Source organism: Hemitrygon akajei, chromosome 15 (genome assembly GCF_048418815.1).
Source record: "Hemitrygon akajei chromosome 15, sHemAka1.3, whole genome shotgun sequence".
Lineage (NCBI taxonomy): Eukaryota > Metazoa > Chordata > Chondrichthyes > Myliobatiformes > Dasyatidae > Hemitrygon > Hemitrygon akajei.
Window position 1 is genome coordinate 49,205,271 of NC_133138.1, and position 26,017 is coordinate 49,231,287.

Here is a 26,017-nt window from a genome sequence, read left to right on the forward strand (position 1 = left end):
GGAAGGCTCAATCTCTGGGGGAGATGGGGAGGGGTGGGGTGCAGTCAATAACACCAGAAAAAGATGTGGCCAAAATTGTGCTACCATAGAACAAGCTTACAGGTAGTTTGAGCCTTTAAGAGTGGAGAAAGAAACCTTTTCTTCCACAGACATTGTCCCAGAGAAGTAAAATTCTTGTCCCAAATTGGCCTTGGCAGATGGGTCAATTGTAACTTTTTAGACAGCTGTGGAGTGGACTTCAGAAACCTTCTGCCCAGTATTTCTCTTCCAAATTCTCACAGTAAATTGGAGGATATGCTGTATCTAAATAAATAAACAACAGAACTATAATTAACAAAATAATCTTGGATAAACTGCAGCAGGTTTATGCCAGGTACCACAGAAACGCACAGGAAAACCCTAGTTAAACTTTGCTGTGCACAGGATCAACACATGGCCTGTCCCCAACTATAAGTCTGAGCTCAGTGCACACAGTACACCCACTCGGTAGCAGTGGGCAACACGAAGTCTGGTGTTATTCGTATAAATTGGTTGAATAACAACTGGCTACGAAACTGCCAGTATTTATGATTTAGCAAAAATAGTGCTTTTGATTGCACTATTTGTTCAGGTTGATTTGGTTTCGTAGTGCCAAGTAGCTTTTATTCAAATAATTTTTACAGTGTAAGGGTTTGCTGCGCAGAGAGAGTGGTCGCAAGCCGGTCATCTACTGCCAGTTCTAACAAAGCGTAACTGTCCTGCGCTCTCAAGCAGCACGTCAGCTGGGCGTCATCCATGTTCGGTTGGCTGTATATATAACTAGAGGTTGCTGACTGTAGTTATTCTTAACTCGCCGCCAGCCTGCAAGGAATATGAATAGTACTCGAGACATTTAACAAATCTCCTGTCTGGATCTGCCCCGGCCCCTTACTGCCGTCACATATTTATTTAAAATTAAGGTGCCAGAACCAAACTGGTTATTCGGTAGTGGGACTTCTTTCGGCAACTTCTGAGGACAACGCGATCAAAACAAAGCGGGCGGCGTTTGTTGCTTTAGAAGTGCACAACGTCGAAGGAAAGGAACAGTTTGTCACTCTTTATTAACATTCTCGCAGCTCAGCATGAGGATTTGGTTCGCAGCGACGCTCCTTGTTCTCGCCGCAGGTAAGCGCCTTTCTTTTCCACATCGAAACCCACCGCCGGCTTCCGGAGCCGAAAGATGAAACGGGGCAAGACCAGTGGTATTGCTTGAAATTCTACCCTGATGTGGCAGTGGGTAGAAAGGGCATCTTATCGCATGAAAAACCGCCTGCTTATTGTGAATAGCAGGTCACTGGAGTAAATGCATTCAGTGGCTACTTCACTTTCTGACCATTTATTGCTTCACGTATCACCGAGCGGAGTTGCCACTCCGCTCTTACTCTTTCCATGTGCGCTTTCCCCCCAACCTGTTTATGATAAAGAATTTTTTTTATCTTAAAAGAGTTCCCATTATTGGTTAAGTTTCAAGGGCATTGTTTTCGCGCAGTTTCTTGCAACCCTGCGGTGGGAGCGGCGATCGATGGCTATGAAAGTGAAGTCACTCGGAGCCGCAGGAGGGAAGAGAAGGATATTCTGACCATCCTAGAAGGGGTGCTTGAGCAGGAACCGACTACACAGACAGTGGAGCGCCCACCAGCTGACCGAGTTTTCGAAAACTCGCAAGGTACAGTTAACCAAGCGTCTTTAACGAAATTACGGTCAAGTTTTCCTTTGGTGGCAAAGTTCCTCTTAAACTTAAACAATGCGCGTCCATGTGTTGTTGGGGGAGGGGTATCTTCTCGAAGTCTCCTATTAAAAGCTCCAGGAAACACGAGCCGTGTGCATCTTTTTTTAGTAAAATTATGTGGACACTAATGTTTGTTTATTTTAAACTAGCGGCCTTTTATAAATCTGCGGAAAATTCGACTGTGACCGATGAGGGGAAGCGCAAAGGGAAACGTGAAAGAAAAAACAAACGTGGCAAGAGAAAGGGTAAAAAAAACCCATGCTACAGAAAGTACAAGGATTTCTGCATCCATGGGGAATGCCAGTACATACGGCACATTAAGGAGGTAGCATGCAGGTATTTACTTTTACACTGAATAGAATATTCAACCTGTAAATAAAATGTTGATTACGTGCATAGAAGGTTCAGGTTTATCAGGCAAAATCAACAGCGACTACCTAGCTAATTTTATAACCTGTGCTGGAACATGTCTAGACAAAGCGGATATCTTCACAGTTCCCAAGCAAACGAGGAAACGGATAAACTACCTGAAATTTAAACAACCGCGGTTTGCTTGTATTTATTATTGCTGTTATTGATGCTAACAGATTCGTATCCCTATCCGAAATCTACACACATTGTGCACATTTCTGAAAATTTGGCGTTTAATTTCTAAACACAGGCAAAAGCTACGAATTAATTTTGCACATTTGAAATCAGACTCCAGAAATATCGAGAGATGAAAATACTGTATATATTTTATGTATAAAGTGAAATGCAGCCACATACGTATTTCACACCGATCTAGAAAAATTATGAATAAATCTGAATCAGATTTAATATCTTATTTTCCCCATTGTGTCAAGAAAAGTACAAAATACATTTGTTCGTGCATTTTACTGTAATGAATTTACAGTACTGTGTGCTTCTGCATTGTACAGGATAAATGTCAGAAATTCAATTAGTGTTTTCCACTTTATTTGGCACTGGATTTAAGAAGCTCTATGATTTACACGAGGTATTTTATTTTTATTGTGGAAAGTCATAATTATAATATTAACATCAGCACCATTTTGGGGTATTTATTTTCAATTCTGGATTTCTCTACAGATGTTTCTCTGGATATGAAGGGATAAGGTGTGGTACTTTCATTTTAGCTGTGGAACATCCAAAAGATCCAAATGACAACACAACTACTCTGGCAATTGTAGCAGTGGTCCTTTCATCTCTAAGTCTGACAGTAATCCTTGTTCTTCTAGTTCTAGGGTGAGTTATCTGTACAGAGGTCGACTTTAATTTTGTAACATCCTAAAATGATCTTTAAAATCTGTAACTAAGAAAGCGAAAATCCCTGAAATTAAGTTATTTGATCATTTGAAAAAAATACACATTAAAATCGTACTATTACTCAACAGTAGCTGTTAAAATTCCATCTGATGTTGAATGTGTGAAATAGCAAGCTTTTTAATATGCTAAAGTTGATGTATTGTAAACTTTCAGTTTATTTCTTGATAGATATCACAGACGAGTTGCCAGCTATGATGTAAAAAATGAAGAAAAGATTAAACTTGGAAATAATAACACTCATTAATTTTAAAAATGGTAAGATATTTATGAATTTCATTGAAATGTTATGTCAATCAAAGGAAATGAAGTTTAAAAACTCACACAAGTATATGTCGTGCACAGTGCTGTGGTCTCAGAATATTGTGTCAAAGAACTTAATCATAAATACTGTTTGGCATCCTGCCCATTACCCACTTTAACATGCGCTTCTAACATTATTGTACAGAAGAGCCAAGAAGAGCCCAATGGATATAAATTCACCTCTACTCTCTGCTCCTAACGTGAGATAAATGGCTTGAACCCTGTTTCTAATATTTGATTCACATCAGAATTCACCTCATGTTAATGTACACAATACAGAAACAAAAAAAATCAGTAACCTAACATGGTCCCCATCTTCATCCTTTATTTAAAAATTAAATTTCAATGCAACAATGAAATATGACTATTACCACCCAGACTCTTTGAAACTAGCATTCAGAGTGAGAAAACTTTTAGCAGCTAGTTTTAAAAGTGGAGAAAGGAGCTTGATGAAAATTTTTCAGTGAGAATGGACACATGACACAATGAGCCTTTTGAAGGCACTTGTTCAGAGCACATTTTAATGTATGTGTAGAGAAAAATTACATATCATGTTCATCATTCACCATTTTCTCACTCAGCAGTGGGAATTAGCATTGTGAATTATATGACTCTCATGATGTTTCTGACTCACTTATCTAAGATAAATATTTATCAAACTTTCCTTCCCTTTTACAAATAGTTACACATTTGGGAAACTGCTACCCAATAATTATAATATCATACTGAATTCCTGAGTTGTACTTCCTGATTTTGAAAAACACTGAACTTGTATTCTATTGCAAAATAACATCAGTTTGTTTGGACTTGCACTGAAATTTGGCTCCTATCTTTTTAATTAAATGTTCGGTTTCTGTAAATATGCTTTCTTTAATTCCATAATGTTTCAGTGTCTTGTTTAGTTTTAATTTCAAGTTCAGTTTATTGTCATTCAACTGTGTATGTGTATACTGCCAAATGAAACAATGTTTCTCTGGAGCAAAGTGCACAACGAAAGTGTATAACTCAAACACATAAAGTAATATTATAAATTACTTAAATTAATAAATAATGAGGTACATGTATGTTACAAGTTAAAAAAGTACACAGTGTAATGCTACTGGTGCTTCATACATGATGAAACCATGTATTGAGATTCATACACGTTGGCAGGAAGTTCAGTAGTCTTACAGCCTGTGGGAAGAAGCTGTTTCTTATTGTAACAGTTCTTGTACTAATCCTGCCTGATGGTGGGGGGTGGGGGGGGGGGTTCAAAGAGATTGATGGACAGATGGGAAGGATCACTGATTAGAGTAAGAATCTATGAATCTAAATTGGTTTTATAGTGACTCTCCAGTATTTTTCTTTTAAGTCACATAAAGCAAGTGATGGAGGTTTAGTTATATGAAACCTGAAAATGTGACGAGATCGGCTGCTTATTGATCCATTCTAGTTTGGGTAATAATCAATTGTTAAAATATATACTCTATCATGCTATTAATCACATTTCATAGCTGCATAGGGACTTCATGTTTCAAAAAGAGTTATTGCATCAGGGTAGGATTCATGCTAGTGTGGGTGGGTTGACAAAACTATTTTAGTGGCTACACCCTTGAATGACAGTAATAAAAAATGTTAACCAGTACATAAATGAGTCAAATTAAGTTACAAGATATTGCTGTTTTGGTTTGATCACTTTAACATGTAATTCTTAATTACAGGTACAAAATGCCTATAAAAATCTACCTCATAGATGGAAGAAAACACAAAAGAAATGGAGTGATGTAAACAGTCAATTTGTTCATGTACTGAATGATTAAAGTGACTACATCCATTGGATGCATGTGTGTTCCCCAGCAGCTGGGAGACTGTAAATTACAGATGTACCAACCTTTTGCATTTTTGAATATACTGTTAATATTTAAAACAATTTATTTATATCTGGTTATTAAATTGTCAGTACATATTTATTTTAGTATTTTATATTTTAACTTATTTAGGCTATTTGCAACTTATTATTTAAAGCATGTGATTTTATGCTGCTGCCTGTTTAATATCTGTATATGTGTTTGTAAGAAATATTTAAGAGTTTCTGAAGTAAAATGCCCTTCCTAACAGTAAATGAACAGCTCATTATGAATTGCTGGTGTAAAATAAATTTGTGTTTTTTTTTATATATACAAGTCTGTCTCACTTAATTTATTTAAAAGACATAAATCATTAGAATAGGTCTATGAAATACAATTACATAGAACAAAAGCAATTAGTTTGTTATAACTAAGCTCTTAGGCACATGGTTGATAGGATAATGGAGGGTTAAATAGGAGGGATGGGCTAGATTGATCTTAGAGTAGGTTAAATATCATCACAACATCATTGGCCAAAGGGCATGTACCGTGCTGTAGTGTTCTGGGTTCTATAATGTTTAATCACAGAATTAGCTATTTAAAATAGCATACACAAAATTTTGGCTTCAAGTTATTTTTCAAATAAATAATGACATTAATATCATTTTCTTACTATCTTTGCACCACTGATTAAGTCAGTCTTATTTTCCATGGCTCCATTGATAAATGTACCATTGATCATTCAGTTCAGAAAATATTAAGCAACACAAAATCTGCTAGAGGCACTTAGAGGGTTGAGCAACATCAGTTGGAGGGAAGGGAAGTGTTGATATTTCAGAGTAAAGCACTGAGCTGGGTTTCCAGCCAAAATGTTGACAATTCCTTACCCCCCACAGAATGCTGCCTCCATCCACTGTGTTCCATCAGTGGATTCTGCGTTGCTCCAGATTCCAGTATCTAGTCTCTTGTGTCTCAGAAAATATGAATCTCTGCTTCTTTGGTGCATTAGCTCTGCCAAAGTGTTTGCTATAAATGGTAATAAAAACAGATTAGGTATAGAAAATGCTGCCATAGCTTTAATTCTGTCTGCTATGCAGAGGCTTCTCTTGGTACAGAAAATACATGGATGTTGGTCAAGGAAAGAACTGGGCGCCACTGTCATGGATCCCATATTCAAATAGCCTTACAACACTCACTGTCTAGACTTAGGCATGAAGATGGGATACTAGATTACTTTGGAGCCTGCAGGATCATCACAAGTATCAGTTGCCATCTTCAGGACAGGAGAACATGAAACTCAGAATTGGAAAGCGGAAAGGGGAGACATTGAAAAATTAAATACATAGATTGCATTATGTCTATTTAAAAATAGGCACAAAATCAGCAGTCACATATGCCTGCAGATTGTTTGTCCCATTGTTTAAATTAATATTTTCCTGTGATCGATACAGTAAATTTGAGAGGAGGAATATCTATAATGAGTATAGATTTTCATACTTTAATAATTACTGATTGGTTGAAGTTAACTAAATTATAATGCATCCTCATGATCAAGTTCTGTGAGTGTTAGAGAATGCCACAAATTAAAAACTTACATAACATGGGCAGGGTGGGGTTGGTAGAATGCTAGAGCACACTGATTGACATTTTCCAAATGAGTGGGTATTTGATGCAAAAGTGGGATTTCCATGTTTAAGCTTTGATCACACCCTGATTAAACATGGAAGTGCTGCAGTTGGGCTCCAGTGCTAAGAAATAAAAAAAGTTGTGAAGGTCCTACTCTATCACTTTGATCCCTGTTGGTACATATACGTATCAGATGATTACAGTATTAAGTTTATCTTGTTGCCTCATGGTTCAACAATCTATTGACACTTACCATGCAGTCTAGGAATATCTAAATTGTGGCCTGTAGCCACACGCAATTCAAGTCAAAGAGACTCATTCCAAGAAGCCCAGAGAGCTTAGTCCTAATTTCCTATTTATATCTGATTTGTGTTGCTAGAAATATTGTGTTTTAAAATTTGCAAAAGGGTTGTTCTGCCACCTCATTGGCGAATTAATTGAAAAACAAAATACTAAGAATAGAAAAATAATAGCTTGGATCTTTCTGGTCCAGCTTCCTGTGGAAGAACGATGACAGACAAAATGTTGGAGCCAATGTAACTAAGAAAGGGTTTGAGGAAATAAGTGAAAGAAACAAAACAATTGTAATGTATTTATACTAGCAAATGGAACATTATGCTTTTGATTGTTCTGAGAGTAGTTTATGAGCAACTTCATAATTTGGGAACTTCATGATATTCCCATGATGTCGTCACATAAATTTCGGCATTTTAGTGCAGCTAATCATTCCGAAGAACCTTCCAATATGACTGTTTAAGTGGTCTGATGAAACTCTTATTCTTAACCCACTTTTCCATGAAAATGAATTGAACAATGAAAATGAATTGACAAAATTTTTAAAGGAAGTGCAGATTAATTTCCAAAATGTTTGAAATCCAATTAACATTTTCTTGTTACATTCCAAGCAATATATAATCATAGACCTAACAGGAAATCTGAAGTACAACTCCAGAATTGTAAGAATGTAAACAAAACTCAAAAGATACTGACAACTGAATTTATAACTGCATACATATAACTGAAAATTAATGCAGATTAGCAAGCAATTTGGAAGGCAAATAATACATTGGCTTTTATTGCAAGGGGATTTGAGTACAAGGAAAAACATCCTACTGAAATTAAACAAGGCCTGGTGAGACTGCATCTTGGACATGTGTTTAGATCTGGCCTCCCCGAAAGGATAAGCCTACAACAGAACAAGAACAATGAATGTTCACCAACTTGATTCCTGGGGGAACAGGGATTATCCCATCAAGCAGACTGGCCAAATGGTTTGCAGAGAAAATTTACAAGGAGGTTGCCAGGACTTGAGGAGCTGAGTTATAGGGAAAAGTTGAATAGGTTAGAACTTTATTCCCTGGAGCGCAGGAGAATGAGGGGAGATTTGACAGAGGTAAACAAAATTATGAGGGCTATAGATAGGGTAAATGCAAATAGGCTTCTTCCAGTGAGGTTGGGTGAGACTGGAACTAAAGGTCAAGGGTGAACAGTGAAATGTTTGAAGGGAACTTCTTCACTTAGAATTGGAACGAGCTGCCTGCTGGTTTGATTACAACATTTAAGAGAAATTTTGGATGGACACATAAATGGTAGGGATATGGAGGGCTATGGTACAGGTGCAGGTACAGATTAATAGTTCGACATGGACTAGATGGACCAAAGGGCCTGTTTCTGTGCTGTAATGTTCTATGACTCCTACTTTTTTTCTCTTTTCTTTTTAAGACAACAGAGGCCTTTCAACCCTTTCTGCTGGCTTTCAGAAAAATGCCATCAATGCTACTCCTCCATGTTTATTTACCTGCAACAAAATTTTTCACATTTGCCCATACTGTCTTCATCCCCCTCCACCCACAACCTACCTTACACAACAAGAAATATACAATAGGTAATTAACCCCAAAATACAGGTCTTTGGGATCTATGAGAAAGCTGGAGAACCTGGAGAAATTACACATGGTTGCAGGGAGAAGCACAAACCGTACACAGAAAGCAGTCGAGGTTAAGATCAAAACCAAGTCACTAGAATCGTTGGAGATGCACTACCTGCTGTGTAATTATGCCATCCCTTAAACACAGTTAGCTTCCTTACTCCAGGCAGCCAGAGATTATTTCTAAGCATTATGAGAACTTTGAACAGCAACTAACCCTGTAATGGATGAATAGTTTTTCACAAGGGGGGGAAGAGAAGAGAGAAGAGAGAAAGAGCGAAAGAGAGAAAAAGAGAGAGAGGGAGAGAGAGAGACACTTCACTCCTGAAGCCTGAGATCATGTAATTTAGCAAGACAATATACAGTATATGGCAGAATACCAAGTTTAGAGGAATGAGGACATTCTTAGGTGCACGCCCACATTCCTTTAAGTACCAAGTTTCAAGTTACCAAGAAGATAGGCAAGCTAGTCAAAGATATATAAAAGCTATCCCTGTTGGCTGAGGAAAAATACCAGAACAGTGTAAACAAAAATTAATTCTCATCTACAGTACTGCATACAACAAAGGTCACAAAATAGGCACAATGTGCCAAGTCCAAAGGATTATTTATTAGGATGTTGCTGGGTTGTGGGATTTTAGTTACGGAGAGAGATTAGGTGAGTTGGGGCTGTATTCTTTGTTACAAATAAGACTGAGAGAAGACTTAATTAAAAAAAATAGACATTTGAGAGATTTTGATAGATTGAATAGGATGGACCTATTTTTGTCAAAGGAAACTTGGAAGCAAAAATGTCAGGCAATTGGAAGAATTCGATAGGAAACAAGGAAGATTTAAAAAAAAACTAACGGGTGATAGCAAGTCAAGATTTAACATCTGAAAAAATGCCGGAAACAGAGATCGTCACACGTTTAAAAGGTAACTAGAATAGTACTCGTGCCATCGAGGACAACTGTGGTAGGAGGGGAAACCCCATGGAAGGCGTTATCAGTAAAGACCTTCACCATCCGGGACATGCCCTCTTCTCGTTATTACCATCAAATTTCTAAACGGTCCTTCAACCCTCGTTATTCCTCCTTTGTACTATTTGTTTATTTTTAACTCTCAGTAATTTTAAGTATTGCTCTGTACTGGACAAATTTCATGTCTGTCAGTGTTAATGAACCTGACAGATTTTGATTCTGAAATACTATAATTCCATATCACATCTAACTCAGTAGATTGCTGATGATTAGATTTGGTCCGGTTGTAAACCGTGTATTGAAGTTGACACGAATAAGTAGATACAACACGCACCACCAACCTCCGACACGTTTGAATTAAGTGACGATCCCGCCCCGGCGCGCTCTGCTTTTTAATAGAGGGGACGCGAGCTGCGCATGCTCACCCCTTCGAACATGGCTGCCCCCGTGGATCTGGAGCTGAAGAAGGTATAGGGAGGCGGCGGTTATTTAGAAATTCGTTTATGTTAGCTTCTTTGATCGCTAATTTTAAGTGGACAAGACTGAGAAGCACTATTTAGAAAGGCATCTTTTCGTTTTCGGCAGGAATTCGAAGCTTGTTGTAGGTTCGGGCCCGGTAACAGTGAGACCAAACGTTGTCCAAGTGAGAGACCGTTCTGGTTATCAGTAGAGACCTTAACTATATCCTTGACCTTAGGGTATGGTGATCGCAGAGAACCCTTAACTGCATCCCTGATCCTAGGGTTTGGTGACCATGAAGAGACCTAAACTACATCCCTAACCGTAGGGTTTGGTGACTGTGAACAAAGATCTTAACCACATCCATGACCCTAGGATTTGGTGACCGTGGAGAAAACTTAACTACATTCCTAACCCTGGGGATTGGTGGCCACAGAAGACCTTAACTACATTCCCTCTCTAGACTTTGGTTTCTGCAGGCAGACACCTTATTAACTACATCTCCATCCTAGTGTCTCAGCATTCACTCACTTTCAATTAAAGGTCTGGTTCATTTCTTGGAGGGGAGGTAGGTCGGGCAATGGGAACAGGAGGGAATTAGAATGGTTGCAAAACCTGTTGAAAATGCAAGTCATATTTTATACTGACTCTAATTGTTGACAGAACAATTATCTTTAAATGCAAATAATGCTTTGAAAGAACAAAATTATCAAAGTTCATCAGTCTTATAATGGGAAGGACAGGTAATTATTTTATATGGTTATACAAGTTTTTGTTGTGTTAGATGGCGATTGACCTGCTTCGTATCCAGATTTTTTTTATTGCATTCACTTATTTCACTCAACCACTTGCTTTAAATAATGACATTCATTAGGTGATGTTTTTCACATTGTGTTTTAACTTCTATCTTTAATGATTCATTAGATTCTCAATTAGTTTGCGCCTGGATACATTGGTTAATATGACAAATATCATGACTTTTACAAAATATATCTTGTCAGGATGGGATGCGATGGTAGTGTTACGTTTATTTCCCATCTGTTGTCTTGAGAAGGCATTTCCAGTGAACTACTGCAAACCTGTGGTGGCAATGCATTCAAAATGATTTTAAATGGGGAATTCTATGTTATAATGATGTTACAGTTAGAAGATGTGTAACTTGCTGGACAGTTTGGAGAATCTTATTCCCTTTGCTACTTTTGCCCTCGTCTTGTATTTGCAAGGGAGGGAATGCTGCCATCAGTCCTGCAGATGTGTCAATTTAAATCATAGTGCTGTGATGGAGGAGGTTACATCCAGATATACTGGGATAGTTAAGATTCATTTGCATGATGTAAAGATGGAATAATTGTGTACCAGATGCAACTTTTCTTGCCAGGTACTGCACCTGCAATACTTGATCACAATCATTGCTATAAGGAACAAAATGGTTTTGTGCATTCTGGGTGCATATTAGCTTGAGTAATGTTGCTCAAGAAGTTGAACATACATCATTCTTCAAACCCATAAAGTTAGGAGAAATATTGGGAAGTTATTTCAAGCCTTATGACTTTAGGTTTCATGTAGCATTGTAAGTATAAACTTTAGCAGGTTTTAAGAAAAATAATTGAAAATCCATCAAAGTATTCATAATTCTATTAATTTCAATAATTTAAATCATTTAGACCTAGGTTATACTAATTTAATTTTTTTACTGTTAGTTTTGTTACACATAAAGATATGACAATAAGATATAGAAGCATAATTAAGCTATTTAGCCCATTTCATCATGGCTGATTCATTATTCCTCTCAGCCCCAATCTCCTGCTTTCTTCCCATATCCCTTCATGCCCTGACCAATCAAGAATCTATCAACCTCTGCCTTAAATATACATACAGACTTGGACTCACAGCTGCTTGTGGTAATGAATTCCACAGACTCACAACACTTTTGCTAAAGAAATTCCTCCTCATCTCCATTCGGAAAGGATGCAGCTCTATTCTCAGGCTGTGTCCTGTCGTCTTTGATTCTCCCACCATAGGTAACATCCCCTCAACATTCACTCTATCAAGACCTTTCACCATTAGGCCATCCCTCATTCTTCTGAATTCTAGTGAATACAGGCCCAGACCCATCAAATGCTCTTCATGTGATAAGCCACTTAATCCTGGAATCATCTTCGTGAGCCTGTTTTGAACCCTCTCCAGTTTCATCACATCCTATCTAAGATAAGGGGCCCAAACTGCGCTCAATACTCCAAATGAGGCCTCATCAGTGCTTTATATCCTAGTTTTTATATTATAGACTTCCTGAAATGAATGCTGATATTGCATTTGTCCTCCTCACCACAGATTCAACCTGCAAATTAACCTTCAGGAAATCCTGCACAAGCTCTCCAAAGTCCCTTTGTGCCTCAGTTTTTTTTGTATCTTCTCTCCATTTAGAAAATAGCTTACCTTTTTATTTCTTCTACCAAAGTGCATGATCGGGCACTTCCTGACACAGTATTCCATCTGCCAAATGAGTAAGTGTATCCAAATAGTTGGGTACAGTACTGGGTACACTTACTCATTGCACAGTATTTCATTTCAAATGTGAGCTAAAATAAGATTTTCCTTGATAACTAATAATTTTTTTGAATTGAATTAAAAGTGTTTACCTTGAATTATAAAATGAGAATACACTCCCAGATCAATCTAAACATTTTTTGTTGATGACAAGATGTATAAGTGGAAAGCAATTCTATTTTGGCATCATGCTCAGTTTTGTTTTGTGGATATCTGCAAAACTGAATGAGCCTACAGTACAGATTGATATAGAGTAGTAAAGATGTTGTTGAGAGAGCCACTGCAATTTCACAGAAAAATTATCAGAAATTGGATTCAAGAAACTAATATGTCCCAAATAAGACATCTGTATAATTTGAAATGCCAATCAATAATTAACTTGAAAGGAAATTAGTCATATATTTAATTATGTTTATATTTTTCTCAGGCTTTTGCTGAATTACAGACCAAAGTGCTCGATACACAACAGAAGGTGAAATTTGCAGATTTGCAGATTGAACAATTAAATAGGACCAAAAAACATGCATATTTAACAGATGGAGAAATAGCTACAATGCCAGAAGATGCACGCATGTATGAAGGTGTTGGGAGAATGTAAGTAAGATTTTCTTGACTTCCTACATGCAAGTTATATATCTGTTAAACAACTGAATGTTTTAATGTTTGCTCCCTTTTATAGTATTTCCTGAAGCTTGAATTATTGTTGCATCAGCAGTAAAATTCATAGCTTCTACTTCATGAACTTCATTTCATGACAAAGGGAGAAATTAAAGGGTCATTAATATCTCTTGTACATTTCTTGGTGTCCAGGCTAGTAGAAAGCACTAGTGTTTGCAAAAGTGAACATTAGTTGGCCAGAGTGTTGTAAAATTTTATTTCCTCCTTAATTCTTTGATGTTCTTAAAATGTCTGACCTATATGTGACTTCAGTGCAACTCCAACTAAGTTGATTTTTAAACAGCCCTTTGAAATGGACAGGAAATTACATGGTTCAATCAGATCTTTTTTGTCTAAAAGGAAAATGAAACCCTGACACTCTCTGACACCTATGTAGGTATTGAACCAGAGTGGAATAATACTGCCATCATGCTAAACTAGACAGATTTAAAAACAGTTCTAGTATCTCAGAACAGTATACTAAACAGAAGATGGAAGCATTTATAGCCATCTCCACTCTGAGGCACATTGGTTATTAATCTCAGCCTTCTTTCTCCAAAACTATAACCTCTGCTCCTCCAACAAGAATGGCCTGACTTCTATCAATTTTATCCACTCTATAGCATCAAGAAACACTGAAAGCTTTGGTCGCTGATAAAAGTCTGATGTGGAGGGAGTGTTGCTGAACTGGACCCCATTGTTTTGAGTTATCCTAAACTCTCATGTCCCTATAATGGCATCTTTATATTCTGACCTTTTATCCTTTTTTTAATGCTTTAATTTTTGTTTCCATTTCCATTTTATTTTACCCCTTCAGCTGCTATACTCAAGGATTTTGTGGTCTTAGTATAAGATACAAGTTTCCCTTTTGTTTTGCTTTATCCTGCTTTTTTGTTATTTGACTGTCATGAGGCTGTAGATTTAGGAGTCACAGCCTTGTAATTTTAAGCCATTGTGACTGGATTTGGAATTATTTAGCTCCATTCTGTTATTGTAAGTTTATTTGGGTTTGAATAACATTGTTTCTAAAAGGGCAGTTGCCTTAGGTTGAAAGTTTCCCATTAGTTCTAATGAATAACTATTTCTGCCGGAGATTTATTGGCTGTAAGCTGTAACTTTGCAATGAGTATGACTGTAAAATGTGCTTGTGCAATGCATCAGCCTTGTGTGAGTTTGGTTTTCACCGAGTTTGGCTCTTACAGTAGGTAGACAATGATGCAGCCTCATTTGATTCCACTCTTCACTAAGATCGGTTCTGTTGTACACCCGTCATTGATGTCATGACTTGCATACCATTTACCCAGCTTCATTTCTTAAACTAAATTTGCAGCTGCTATTTCTGTTGTTGACTTTGTTTTGTACAGGCTATTGGAGTTCTCTGGATTTTTTGTTTTACTCTCTGTACTTTCTACACTGGTTTTTCTCCATCAGTATTTGGACAGTTAACATCCATATCATTGCTCAATTGTCAGATATTTTTTTGGTTTTGAACACATGGATGTGTTTTATGCCGAAATGTACAACATATTGATCTTTTAAAAGCGAGATTTTCCTTCTATATTTGTGGTAGTTACCAAGTACAGAACATTAGTCTGTAATCATGTGCAATATGCCAGTATGGAATCATCTGTTAGAGTAGAGAGTAAATGGAAGTTTTGATTTACCTCAGTAATACAATACCGAAATTATACATTATTATTTATATCATAATGTTCAATTTATACTCCGTTGTAGGCAATTGTGAGGGGGAGAAAAGGCACGTCTCCCAGTCTACCACATTGTGGAGGCTGCACTTTATTTGTTACGTACTCTGCATTTTCATTGTTGCTGTAGGACGATATTTGCATCCTAGTTTCTTTTAACTACTTATGTAATTATGTATGGCACGATATGCCTGGTTGGCATGTAAACAAAAGCTTTTCACTGTATCTCAGTACACATGATAATTCAGTGTCATTAATAATTCTTAAAAAATAGCATTTCCAAGCTTGTGTCACAAGATATACTGACATTTTGAAGAGGAAGGTTATCAAAGCTTCCCTGAATGTTAATTGGGATGGGCAAAAATGCTGGCTTTGGCAGCAACTACCAGTTCCTGAAGTAAATTTAAAAAGAATTAATGTCCTTAAAGAAGGTCACTACTGTGCACATTCCTCCAGATTTGATTTCATGAATATCCTACATTATTGAAGGATAATATTCCTAATTCATGTATTCATTTCCCTTGCAATTAAAAAAAAGGCATTTTGTAGGTCTTGCTAATTATTTGGGTTATCTGGAGTAGAGTCTTTAAACAATCATGTTCTCTGGCACCCAGATCACATTAATGTCTCAGCTGTATGATTCTTCATTTTTTAGACTTTTTTAATGTTTCCTTTTGAAACGTTTCCTTCACATTCTCTCACATAATATTCCATTTACCAAATCCTTGCACTGAAAAAGGCTACAAAAACATTTCTAAACACCTTGAGTGTTCATCAGTCCACAGTATGAGAAATTGTCTACAAATGGAAGAAATTCAGTACTGTTGCTACTCTCCCTATGAGTGGGCATCCTGCAAAGATCAAACCAAGAACACAATGCACAATATTGAAGGAGGTGAAAAAGAACCCAAGGGTAACAGCAAAAGACCTGCAGAAATCTCTAGAACTTGCTAAAGTCTCTGTTCATGTGTCCACTATAAGAAAAACACTGAACAAGAATGACATTCATGGAAGGACACCACAGAGAAAACAACTGCTCTCCAAAAAAAAAGCTGCATATCTCAAATTTGCAAAAGACCACTAGGATGTTCCATAATGATTCTGGGACAATGTTCTGTGGACAGATGAGACAAAAGTTGGACAGTTGGCAGAAATGCACACTGCTATGTTTGAAGGAAAAAGGGCACTGCACACCAGCACCAAAATTTCATCCCAACTGTGATGCATGGTGGAAGGAGCATCATGGTTTGGGGCTGCTTTGCTGGCTCAGGGCTAGCAATCGTTGAGGGAACAATAAGTTCAAAATACATCAAGTTATTTTACAGTGAAATGTCAGGGTAGTGGTCTGTCACTGAAGCTTAATAGAAGTTGAATGATGCAACAAGACAATGATCCAAAACTTAAGAGTAAATCGGCAACAGAATTGTTTAAAGAGAAGAAAGTTTGTGATTTGGAATGGCCAAGTCAGAATCCAGACCTTAATCCAATTGAGATGCTGTGTATGACCTGATGAGGGCTGTTTATGCAAGGTATCCCAGAAATATTGATGAACTGGAAGTTTTATGTGGAGGAATGGTCTAAAATTCCTCCGGAGAGTTGTGCAAGTCTAACCAGTGCTAAAGGAGGTTCTACCAGTTACTGTATTATATACCGGTACAAGGGTTCACGTATTGTTTATTCATTCACAGTCCAGGCTGGAAAAAATACGTTCACTAAAGATATGAAAAGCACCGTTGTTTCTGTGTTGTTAATTAAGACAGATTGTTTGTTATTGTGATTTAGATGAAGATCAGACAACATTTTATGAGTAATTAATGCAGAAAACCAGGTAATTGAAAACAGTTCACAAATTTTTTCTTCCAAAAGTAGCTGGTGGGGTTGGGGTGATATTTGACAATGAATGTGTGCTCTGTCAGGATGGGGTGGAGAATAGGATTACTACTTGGGATGGGGACAGTGAGTGGACTTTGGCACAGAGAGAGGAAAAAGAAAGAAAATTATTTTATTAAAGAAGACTTTCCTGAGGCATTACTATCAATTCAGGTAATTTCCCATTAAGTAAAAGTCATGCAAGCTCTACATTTGTAGTTTTGGCCCTCTATTGAATGCACAGCCACAGCACCCAGAGGCCAGTCAACTTGGATGTAAATCTCGCTGTTGTATTTATATCATTACACATATCTGGGTTTTTCCATGTGTTAGTATTTCAGATGCATGGATGATTTGGAGGTCAATCACAAGCTTTGTATAACTTGCACTGAGTCCCTGATTTTTTCCATTATTTTTAATTGGAATTGAATCACGTGCTGCAGAAGGCAGTATTCTTTTGTTTTCCAGTTTAACTAAAAGCAGATACATTTTCTATAATCTGTAGAAATAATTTGCATGCTCTTGAACAATAGGAATTCCCAATATTGTTTATATTTAAATAGATGTGATAAGTGATATCATTTCCTTAGACTCTTACTTCCTGTTTAAAAAGAATGAGCATATTTGAATTTTGGATCATAAATAGTGAATGCTGAAAATAACATGATCAGTGACGTTCTAAGGAAAAGCTGCTTTTTCTTTAAATTTTAAGCCACCAGTGATGATTGAAATTTATTTTCATTTGACTGAAGGGAACGTAAATTTTCTCAGTGCAAGGCTTTTATAAAAATTTATTTGTTAAATTAAAATATTTTAATTTTTTCATGATTTATTTTGAAGCATGCTGTTAATAATATCCCCTTGTGAAGCACTAATTTTTGTTGTCTGATAATTTTGAACAAAATGGCAGAGCAATAGTTTACTTCAAAGATATGTTGACAATAAATATACACTCCAAGAATAGAATGGTCTTTAAGCATTATTTGGATGTCTGTCTATTTTATCTGCACAGCATGTTGATTTTTGAATATGTAGTCTCTAGAAACAAATTTTGTGGCCTTTGAATTAAACTCATGCATTAGTAGTTGGTAAAATTTAGATTGAAGACTCTCCTTTTAGACCTATTTTACAGAGGAGAATTTGGTTGGGTTTCAATTCATAATTATTGAGGGGGGGAAACTGGGAAGAAGATACGTTCATGTTTGTGTGTCAGTTTTTATATTAGGCCACGTTAGGGACAGTCAGCTGTTTCTCTGGAGGTGGCCCATTCAACATATTATTTGAGGATGGCAAGTAGAAGTGTGGAGAGGGAAGAAAATTTAAACAAGATAGGTTTTGAAAACTGCAGAACACATAGGGGGATATAAGGTTGCAACAAATGTTACGAAACATAATATGAGGTTGATGTGCTTGTCATCTCCTTGGCTGGAGTCCAGTTGGGAATATTCTATTCAGAGAAATGGTTACATCATTGTAGCTATACTAAGAAAATTATGTTTCATTGCATTAATCTTTGCTAGCATACCATTGCTATATTCAAGGATGGAAGAAAGAGATACAGGAAAAACATGAAGCAATTTATTTTCTTGTATTTGTTGAATAATTTAATTTCAAACTTTAAGTATTTTTAGTTGATAAACTATTAATAATGAAGAACCTGTGCTCTTTAAATAACTGCAAGAAAATACGCAGTGACTGTCTTAATTTATTAATGCAACAAAATAATGCCTTTTCTCCTGCATTGGTCTGTAGATTCATATAAAATGATATAAAATGGATTGAAACTTTGAAATAATAACATAAGCACTTATCATTCCAGCAGTTATTGAATCTGGAGACAATGTCTTTATGGTTGAGTACTTTCAGTTGGAAGTGCAAAATCATTTGTGCTTATTAAAGTAACAGGAAAATATTGCAAAGACAGCTTGATGTCTTATCTGGTAGCTCATTGGGTAAAATTTGTTCTTATCTATGGTTCTTTGTCAGAAGGTTTGAAACATAGACCCCATCTACATATCAGCATTTTTGTTTATAGTCTTGATTATAAATTGTCAAGATATTAATTGCCTATGTAATGATGCAATGAACTAAACTGTTTTTCTACTTCTGGTATCATTGTACCTTTGTAGCTATCTTGATTGACAGTTCCTTGTTATGAACCTCTCCTTTTGGCTAGTGTAATATTTTCAGGTCACTGTAACAAGTCTAAAGTTTCTGAACATTAAGTAATGCATATTGTGAAAATGCATTGAAAGGATTAAAAAGTAAAAGTTCTGTTGTTTACCTATTGATATTTTTTGTTTTAAAGTTGGTTATAAATGATCAAAATATGACAATTTAACTATTTCATTGAAATATTTTATTCTAACCTGAGGTAGTTTATCCATGTAGTGGCTTCTTGCCTTTCAGTGAGTTCGGCAATATTTGGTATACATACTCCTTTGCTTCTCAATATTTTAAAGTGTCCTAGGCACAACCATTTTAAGCTGCTTCATCAATAGCTTTCCTTCATTTTTATGGTTAGAAATAGGGATGCTGATGATGATTGAGCAATGTTCAGCACCTTTCACAACTTTTCAGATATTGAAGCAGTCTGCAACTGAAAGGTGCAAGCCCAGGCCTGTGCTGGTATGTGGTGCAGATGGTACTGGCCTCCTGTGTGCCAGGCAATGGCAGTATTCAACAAGAGAAAATCCAGCTGTCACCTCCTGATACTCCGTGCAATTACCATCATTGAATCTCCCACTATCAATATCCTGGGATTGCTATTAACCAGAAACTATATGTCTAACCCAGTTCATGCAATTTGGCTACAAGAACAGGGTAGAGGTTAGGAATACTGCAGTAAGTAACTAATTTTCTAACTCCTCAAAACCTGTCCTAACATCTTTCAAAGCTTGTACAACATTCAAGAAGTTTGATACCAGCAACACTTAAATAGCACCCTGTCACAACCACTACTTACTCGCTCTGCCACTGATGCACCATAGCAGCTGTTTACTCCATCTACAGGATGAACTGCAGCAAGTCGCCATGATGCCTTCGATAACACACTCCAAACCCATGACCTCTACCAACTAGAACATCAAGGGCAGCAAAAGCATGGAAGCACCATTATCGTGAATGTTGTCCTCCAAGCAACATCATTCAGACTTGGTAATAAATCACCATCCTTTCACTATCACTGGATCGCAGTACTGGAACACTAAATACATTAAGCCTCCCTGATAGCATTGTGGATCTGTCTCCACCTCAAGGGCTGCATTGGTTCACCATCATCTTTTCAAGGGCAACTAGGGAGGTGGATTAAGTGCTGGCTCAGCCTGTAAGTCCGACATTCCTTGAATGAACTTAAAGCAAAGACCTGCATCACATTAATGATGCATAACTCTGACATTTTCTCCTCCCCACCACCCCCACCTACTATTACCTTAAAATTATACCTTGTATTAGTCATTTCTGCTCTGGTTAAAAAGTCCTGGCTATCCACTTGGTCTGTTTTTTATCATCTTGTATACACCTCTATCAAGTCTGGTTTCATCCTCTTTCACTCCAAACTGAAAAGCTTAACTTGTTCAATCTATCCTCATGAGACACACTCTCTAATCCAAGCTGCATCCCAGTAAATCCCTTTGCACCATCTCTAAAGCTTTCACATCCTTCATATAATGAGGCAACCACAACAGAGCACAGTATTCCAAGTGTGGTCTAACCGGACTGTCATAGAGCTGCAACATTTTCTGGCAACTCTTGAATTTATTTCCCGACTGATAAAGGCTAACACGCCATACGTCTTCTTAACCATCCTATCAACTTGCTGGGCAACTTTGAGGGATCCATGGACGTGAACACAAGACCTCTCTTCCTCCACTCTGTTAAGAACCTCGTACTCTGGCTTCAAATTCAATCTTCCAAAGTGTATCACTTCAAAAGTGATACTTCTCCGGATTGAACTCCATCTGACTCAGCTCTGTATCCTGTCTCTATCCCATTGTAACCTACAATGATCTTCTACACTATCCACGATACCAATCATTGTGTCATCTGTAAACCTACTAACCCACCCTTCCATTTCCTCATCCAAGTCTTTTATAAAAATCACAAAGAGGAAGGGTCCTAGGACAGGTCCTTGTGGAACACCCCTAGTCATCGATCTCTAAGTTGAATAAGCTCCATCCACTACCGCCCTCTGCTTTCTGTGGACAAGCCAGTTTCAAATCCATGTAGCCATGTTTCCATGAATCTCATGCGTCATGTCTCTCTGAATGAGCCCATCATGGGGAACCTTGTCAAATGCCTTAATAAAATGGATATACACAACACCCTCCACTCTACTGACGATTTGTTTTCTCACCTCCTCGAGCACAACTTGCCACTCACAAAGCCATGCTGACTATCCCTAACAAGACTATGCTCGCCAAATGCTTGTAAATCAATCTGTAAGATTCTTCTCCATTAATTTGCCTGTTGGTAGATGGCAGTTTTTGTCATAATGTCCTTGTCATTAAAAGAATATTAGAAATTATGTTGGGGGTGAGCCTGTGACTTGAACAGGATTGATGTCTGATTCTACTTGATAAATGGTCTCAAGAGCTAGTTACATTTGTAAAAAAAAACTGTGAATGACTACGAGACCAATTCTGGGTGCTGGATGGATTTGGACAGGGTTTGTAAGAAAATGAGGTTTGCCTTTAGACATCAATAAAGCAGTGTATGGGCATATGACCATTGAAATGGATTTTCAAGATTAGTCAGTTCGATGGTCTAGGATCTGACAGTATTGAAAGAAAGAGTCATAACTGTTTTAGGATGGTTAGATTCTGGGAATATTTGGAAGACCTGGGGTTCTTAGTCCCTTTTTTATGCCGTGAACCCTTTGGCAGTCCACTGAAGCCTGTGGACCCCTTCTCAGAATAATGTATTTAAGTATATAAAATAAGATAGATAGGATTACGAAAGAAATCCAGTTATCAAAATATTCATATGGTTAAAAATATATGCCAGGCAAGTCAACCTATTGATACAATCCTTTTTTTTCCCAATCTGTTCCAAGAGGGTTTTGTTTTCCTTTTGGAAAAGGTGAAACTTGTCCTTGGTTTGACCGTGTGCTTCAAGATTTGTCCTCTTGAAAGACTATGAACTTCTGTGTGTGGTAGAGAAGCACATATTCTGCACCCATTTCTTGCAAATGTCTTTTAAAAATGTGATTACTCAGAGACCTGCTACTAATAAAGTTGATGACTTTTATGGTTGTTGACAAATATCTTTCAGAGTTGTTGGATGACTCTTTGTTGCCAGTGCACGGCTGTGTAAATGATGTGTGATGATGGCGTGAGGAGCTTCTTTTTTCACTAAAATAGCAACACCAGATGTATTACCAAACATTGCAGGAGCTCCATCTGTACAAAGACTATGAAATTTTTCTTTTCAGTCAAAGTTTTGTTTGGTTTAAAAAAAAACTTTTTACTATTTCCAAAATATCGACAGCCTTTGTAGTTTCCATAAAGGACTCACAAAATAAGAATTCTCTTTTGATGCCATCAGCATGTATTTAACCGGCAAAAACAAGGAGCTGACTACATTGAGAAATGTTTGAAGTTTCATCCAGTTGCATACTGAATGGGAATTGCGAGGCTGCCAATTCCTCAATGACTTGCTTAAGAATGTTAAAAAAATTAACTATTCTAAAACATATTACATTATTTGATAAGGGAATCACTTCCAGTTTTTTTTTCTGTTCCAGTCCATAACGAAGTTTAACCATTTCCAGTGCATACTACTGTGGTTTATCGCCTACATTCATAATCAAAGGAAATGCTAAATTTCAGTTAGAAGTTGGGGGAAAAAATTTACATCTTTATTTTTACATCCAAGTTCACAGAACCCTAGTTAAGAGGCATTGTTGAGAAAGTATGGAGGAGACTTGGAACTGAAATGCCAGATACCTATCAGATAAGTAGATCAATTATAAAGTGCAACATAACTAGTATGTTACCTATATATGTGGAAGATTTCAAACTTCCATTACATTGTTTACAGTGTATGTCCTTTGAGAATACAGATCGACAAATGTGGACAGTAAACAAAAGCAGATATTATAATTCTTCACTCGACAGCATTTTGGCAGTGTGTTTAGCACTACAGCAAAACAAATTGTTCCAAGGGTTGAAAAAGTAATTCCTGTAGTCGGTATGTTGCAGACTGGAAATGTGCCAGAAGATTTTGAATCACTTGACTCATGTTGCATGATGACCATACTTCGTTAGTGATACTGAAATTCTTGCAGATTGTAATACAATCCCCTTTAATGCAAACCTCATTTTCATTTAAAATAAGCTTGCACAAACAAGTAATCTATAGAAGGATTATATTTAATCACTATTGTCCATGATAAATTGAAATAGACCTACAAATCTAAGCTTTTTTATATTTCTTGTATTGTATTTTGGAGGAAGTCCAACAACTGCTGAAACATTTTTAGCTGCTTCCAAACCTAAATTAGGATTTCATATTTTCTTCCCTGTAGACAGCAAAACTGACTTGCATAAGGTCTGCATATTGGTCTTGTCATATGTATCTATATACAAATGACTAAGACAGAGAGACCCAGGAAGATTTTGTGATCTATCACTCAGATATTCTGAATTAGCGGATGGAGATTAGTTGGTCTTAATCAAACAGAAATGAGAAATCAAACGTCAGGCAAACTTTTTACACTTGATTGCAATGCCATGATTTATAGTTTTAAAAATAATGAGATTACTATTTTTGGACCAAATCAGGCTTGACTACAGAATCCAACAGTCTAATAAGTTGATATTCATTACCTGCAAATTAAAAATGAGATGAGAAATTCTGAGGACTAGTAAGACCCATCAATGCAGTATTGTTACCATTCTTGGAGGGGCAAATTAATTCTTAAGGATTAAATTTATTTGTCTGAGCACAAATAAGAAAGTTTGATAATGTGATGATAGATTACTTTTATAGTAAAGTATAGAAGCTGTCCCGGAGCTTGTCAGTTCTGGCTTTTGTGCTGTGGTATGGTTTCCCCGATGGTAGCAGCTGGAATAGATTGTCGTTGGGGTGACTCAAGTCCCCAATGATCCTTTGGGCCCTTTTCTCACACCTGTCTTTGTAAAGTTCCTGAATCACAGGAAGTTCATCTACAGATGCGCTGGGCTGTCTGCACCATTTTCTGCAGAATCCTGTAATTAAGGGAAGTACAGTTCCCATACCAGACAGTGATGCAGCCAGTCAGGATGCTCTCAATTGTGCCCCTGTAGAAAGTTCTTGGGATTTGGGGGCCCAGACCAAACTTCCTCAACTGTCTGAGACGAAAGATGCGCTGTTGTGCCTTTTTCACCACATAGCTGGTGTGTACAGACCACGTGAGGTCCTCGGTGATGTGGACGCAGAAGAACTTGAAGCTATTTACCCTCTCAACCCCAGAACCATTGATGTCAATAGGGGTTAGCCTGTCTCCATTCCTCCTGTAATCCACAACCAGCTTCTTTGTTTTTGCGACATTGAGGGAGAAGTTGTTTTCTTGACACCACTGTGTCAGAGAGATGACTTCTTCCCTGTAGGCCACCTCATTATTGTTTGAGATTAATATTAGGTAAAATATTAAAAAAGAAGGTGATGGGTCACTTTGCAGAGAATCTTCCCCCTGAAGTATATGACATACTGGGGTTCATTTCTTTTTCTACAACATACATACGCGCAGTTGGAGCATTAGGAAATGTCATGAAATTTAATTTTCATTTATGTTTTATGCCAGTCTACTTCTGCAGCTATAAATTCCTCTCTCCCCTATGATGTATGTAATAAAACAGATTTTGATTGTCTTTCGTTTTGCATGATTTTGTAAACAAAATAAAACTTCCAGGGGTTTCCTCTGGACTCTGGAAAAAGAATCTTTATGGCAAGATAAATTTGCTGAGAAATTCAGTCTGTAGACGAACATGCAGTAATGATTGAGGTCCATGATATTAATCAGTCTCTCCAGCAAGTCCAAGGCAGCATTTCCTGTGTACTGTAGGGTGTAATAAAAATCCACAAAAATATAAAAGCTTCTTTGCCTTGTTAAACAGCAACAGACCCATACACAGCAATACCATATTCTCCCTCCCACTGGCCCTGTCCAGAATAAAGCTGCTGATAATTTTTGGTTGATATTACAAAGTTTGCCCTTCAGTTATTTTTTCTTTCTATTGCAATTAAATCCTTTCCTACTTAACAGAAATATGGTGCGATATAATGATAGATGAGCATAAATGTGTGTGCTTGAAACATTTTCATTTAGCTTCTATGCAACCTTATTATTCTTGCGAAGGGAAAATGTTAATTTTAGCTTGTGCTTTAAAATTGGTTCTTGCTGTAAATTTTTAAAAAGTATATTTTTAATGTTTAGGTTCATTCTTCAACCCAAAGCAGTAATTCACAATCAGCTTCTTGAGAAACAAAAAATAGCTGAACAGAAGATCAAAGAGCTTGAGGTGAGTTCTCATCATTCATGCTTTCAGTGCAGAAGATAAAATAAAGTAAGTTGAAATAAGAAAAATCATTCTAAAAACACATTCATTACTATTTGGCAATGGCTCTTGGCCTTGAAAAGTTTACTCTGTCTCAGTCTCTGTGCTAAGATGGTTGCTTTCTTTCTTTTTGTAGACTTATCATTTCTGTATATGAGCTCCTTGCTATCAGTTTAAATCTATGGGCCTCCTCACTTACTGTTTTGTCTGTCAAGTTGATATTGTTAGAACATAGATGATCAATTAAACTAGTTCTTTTAATAACGGCACATAATAAATCCTTGTAATCCTGTAGTGAATAAACAAGAACTTCAAGCCCTACAAAAATTTCCCATTCTTTTCCTACTCTACCTTCGCTAACTCCATCACTTTTCCCTGCTGCTCATACCGACTAATCCTAAACATTTAGACAGGCAGAGAATTAAGCGGTGATCAGGCAGCTGAAGATTAGTTTCAATCAACATGATGGCCAGCACAGGCCACCATGGGATGAAGGGCCTGTTCTGGTGTGTACTGTTTTACGAGCACCCT

General features: G+C 37.1%; 2 protein-coding genes across 3 annotated transcripts in view; both read left to right on the forward strand.

Annotated features, from left to right (window-relative positions):
* Positions 1-808: 808 nt before the first annotated feature.
* LOC140739337 (amphiregulin-like) lies at positions 809-5,528 on the forward strand. Of its 2 annotated transcripts, none has more exons than XM_073067548.1 (6): positions 809-1,143; positions 1,508-1,684; positions 1,897-2,083; positions 2,837-2,992; positions 3,227-3,328; positions 5,074-5,528. In XM_073067548.1, exons 1-5 carry the CDS (start codon positions 1,101-1,103, stop codon positions 3,315-3,317), a joined length of 654 nt encoding a protein of 217 aa, XP_072923649.1. In that variant the 5' UTR covers positions 809-1,100; the 3' UTR covers positions 3,318-3,328; positions 5,074-5,528. The 2 variants fall into 2 exon arrangements, with proteins under 2 accessions (XP_072923649.1, XP_072923650.1); XM_073067549.1 differs by having other exon boundaries at positions 812-1,143; positions 3,242-3,328.
* A 4,589-nt stretch (positions 5,529-10,117) lies between these two features.
* The window catches only part of pfdn1 (prefoldin subunit 1), a 71,289-nt gene continuing 55,389 nt past the window's right edge, over positions 10,118-26,017 (forward strand). Inside the window, exons 1-3 of the mRNA XM_073067550.1 lie at positions 10,118-10,182; positions 13,148-13,314; positions 25,366-25,450. Of these exons, the coding sequence (XP_072923651.1) occupies positions 10,132-10,182; positions 13,148-13,314; positions 25,366-25,450 (303 nt within the window). The 5' untranslated portion in view covers positions 10,118-10,131. The remainder of the gene's footprint in view (positions 10,183-13,147; positions 13,315-25,365; positions 25,451-26,017) is intronic.

Excerpts from the sequence above, each read along its gene's own strand:
- LOC140739337 (XM_073067548.1), top strand. The coding sequence starts at position 1,101 with ATGAGGATTTGGTTCGCAGCGACGCTCCTTGTTCTCGCCGCAG. Across the intron at positions 2,084-2,836 it reads ATTAAGGAGGTAGCATGCAG|ATGTTTCTCTGGATATGAAG; the intron begins GTATTTACTTTT and ends ATTTCTCTACAG. Across the intron at positions 2,993-3,226 it reads CTTGTTCTTCTAGTTCTAGG|TTTATTTCTTGATAGATATC; the intron begins GTGAGTTATCTG and ends GTAAACTTTCAG.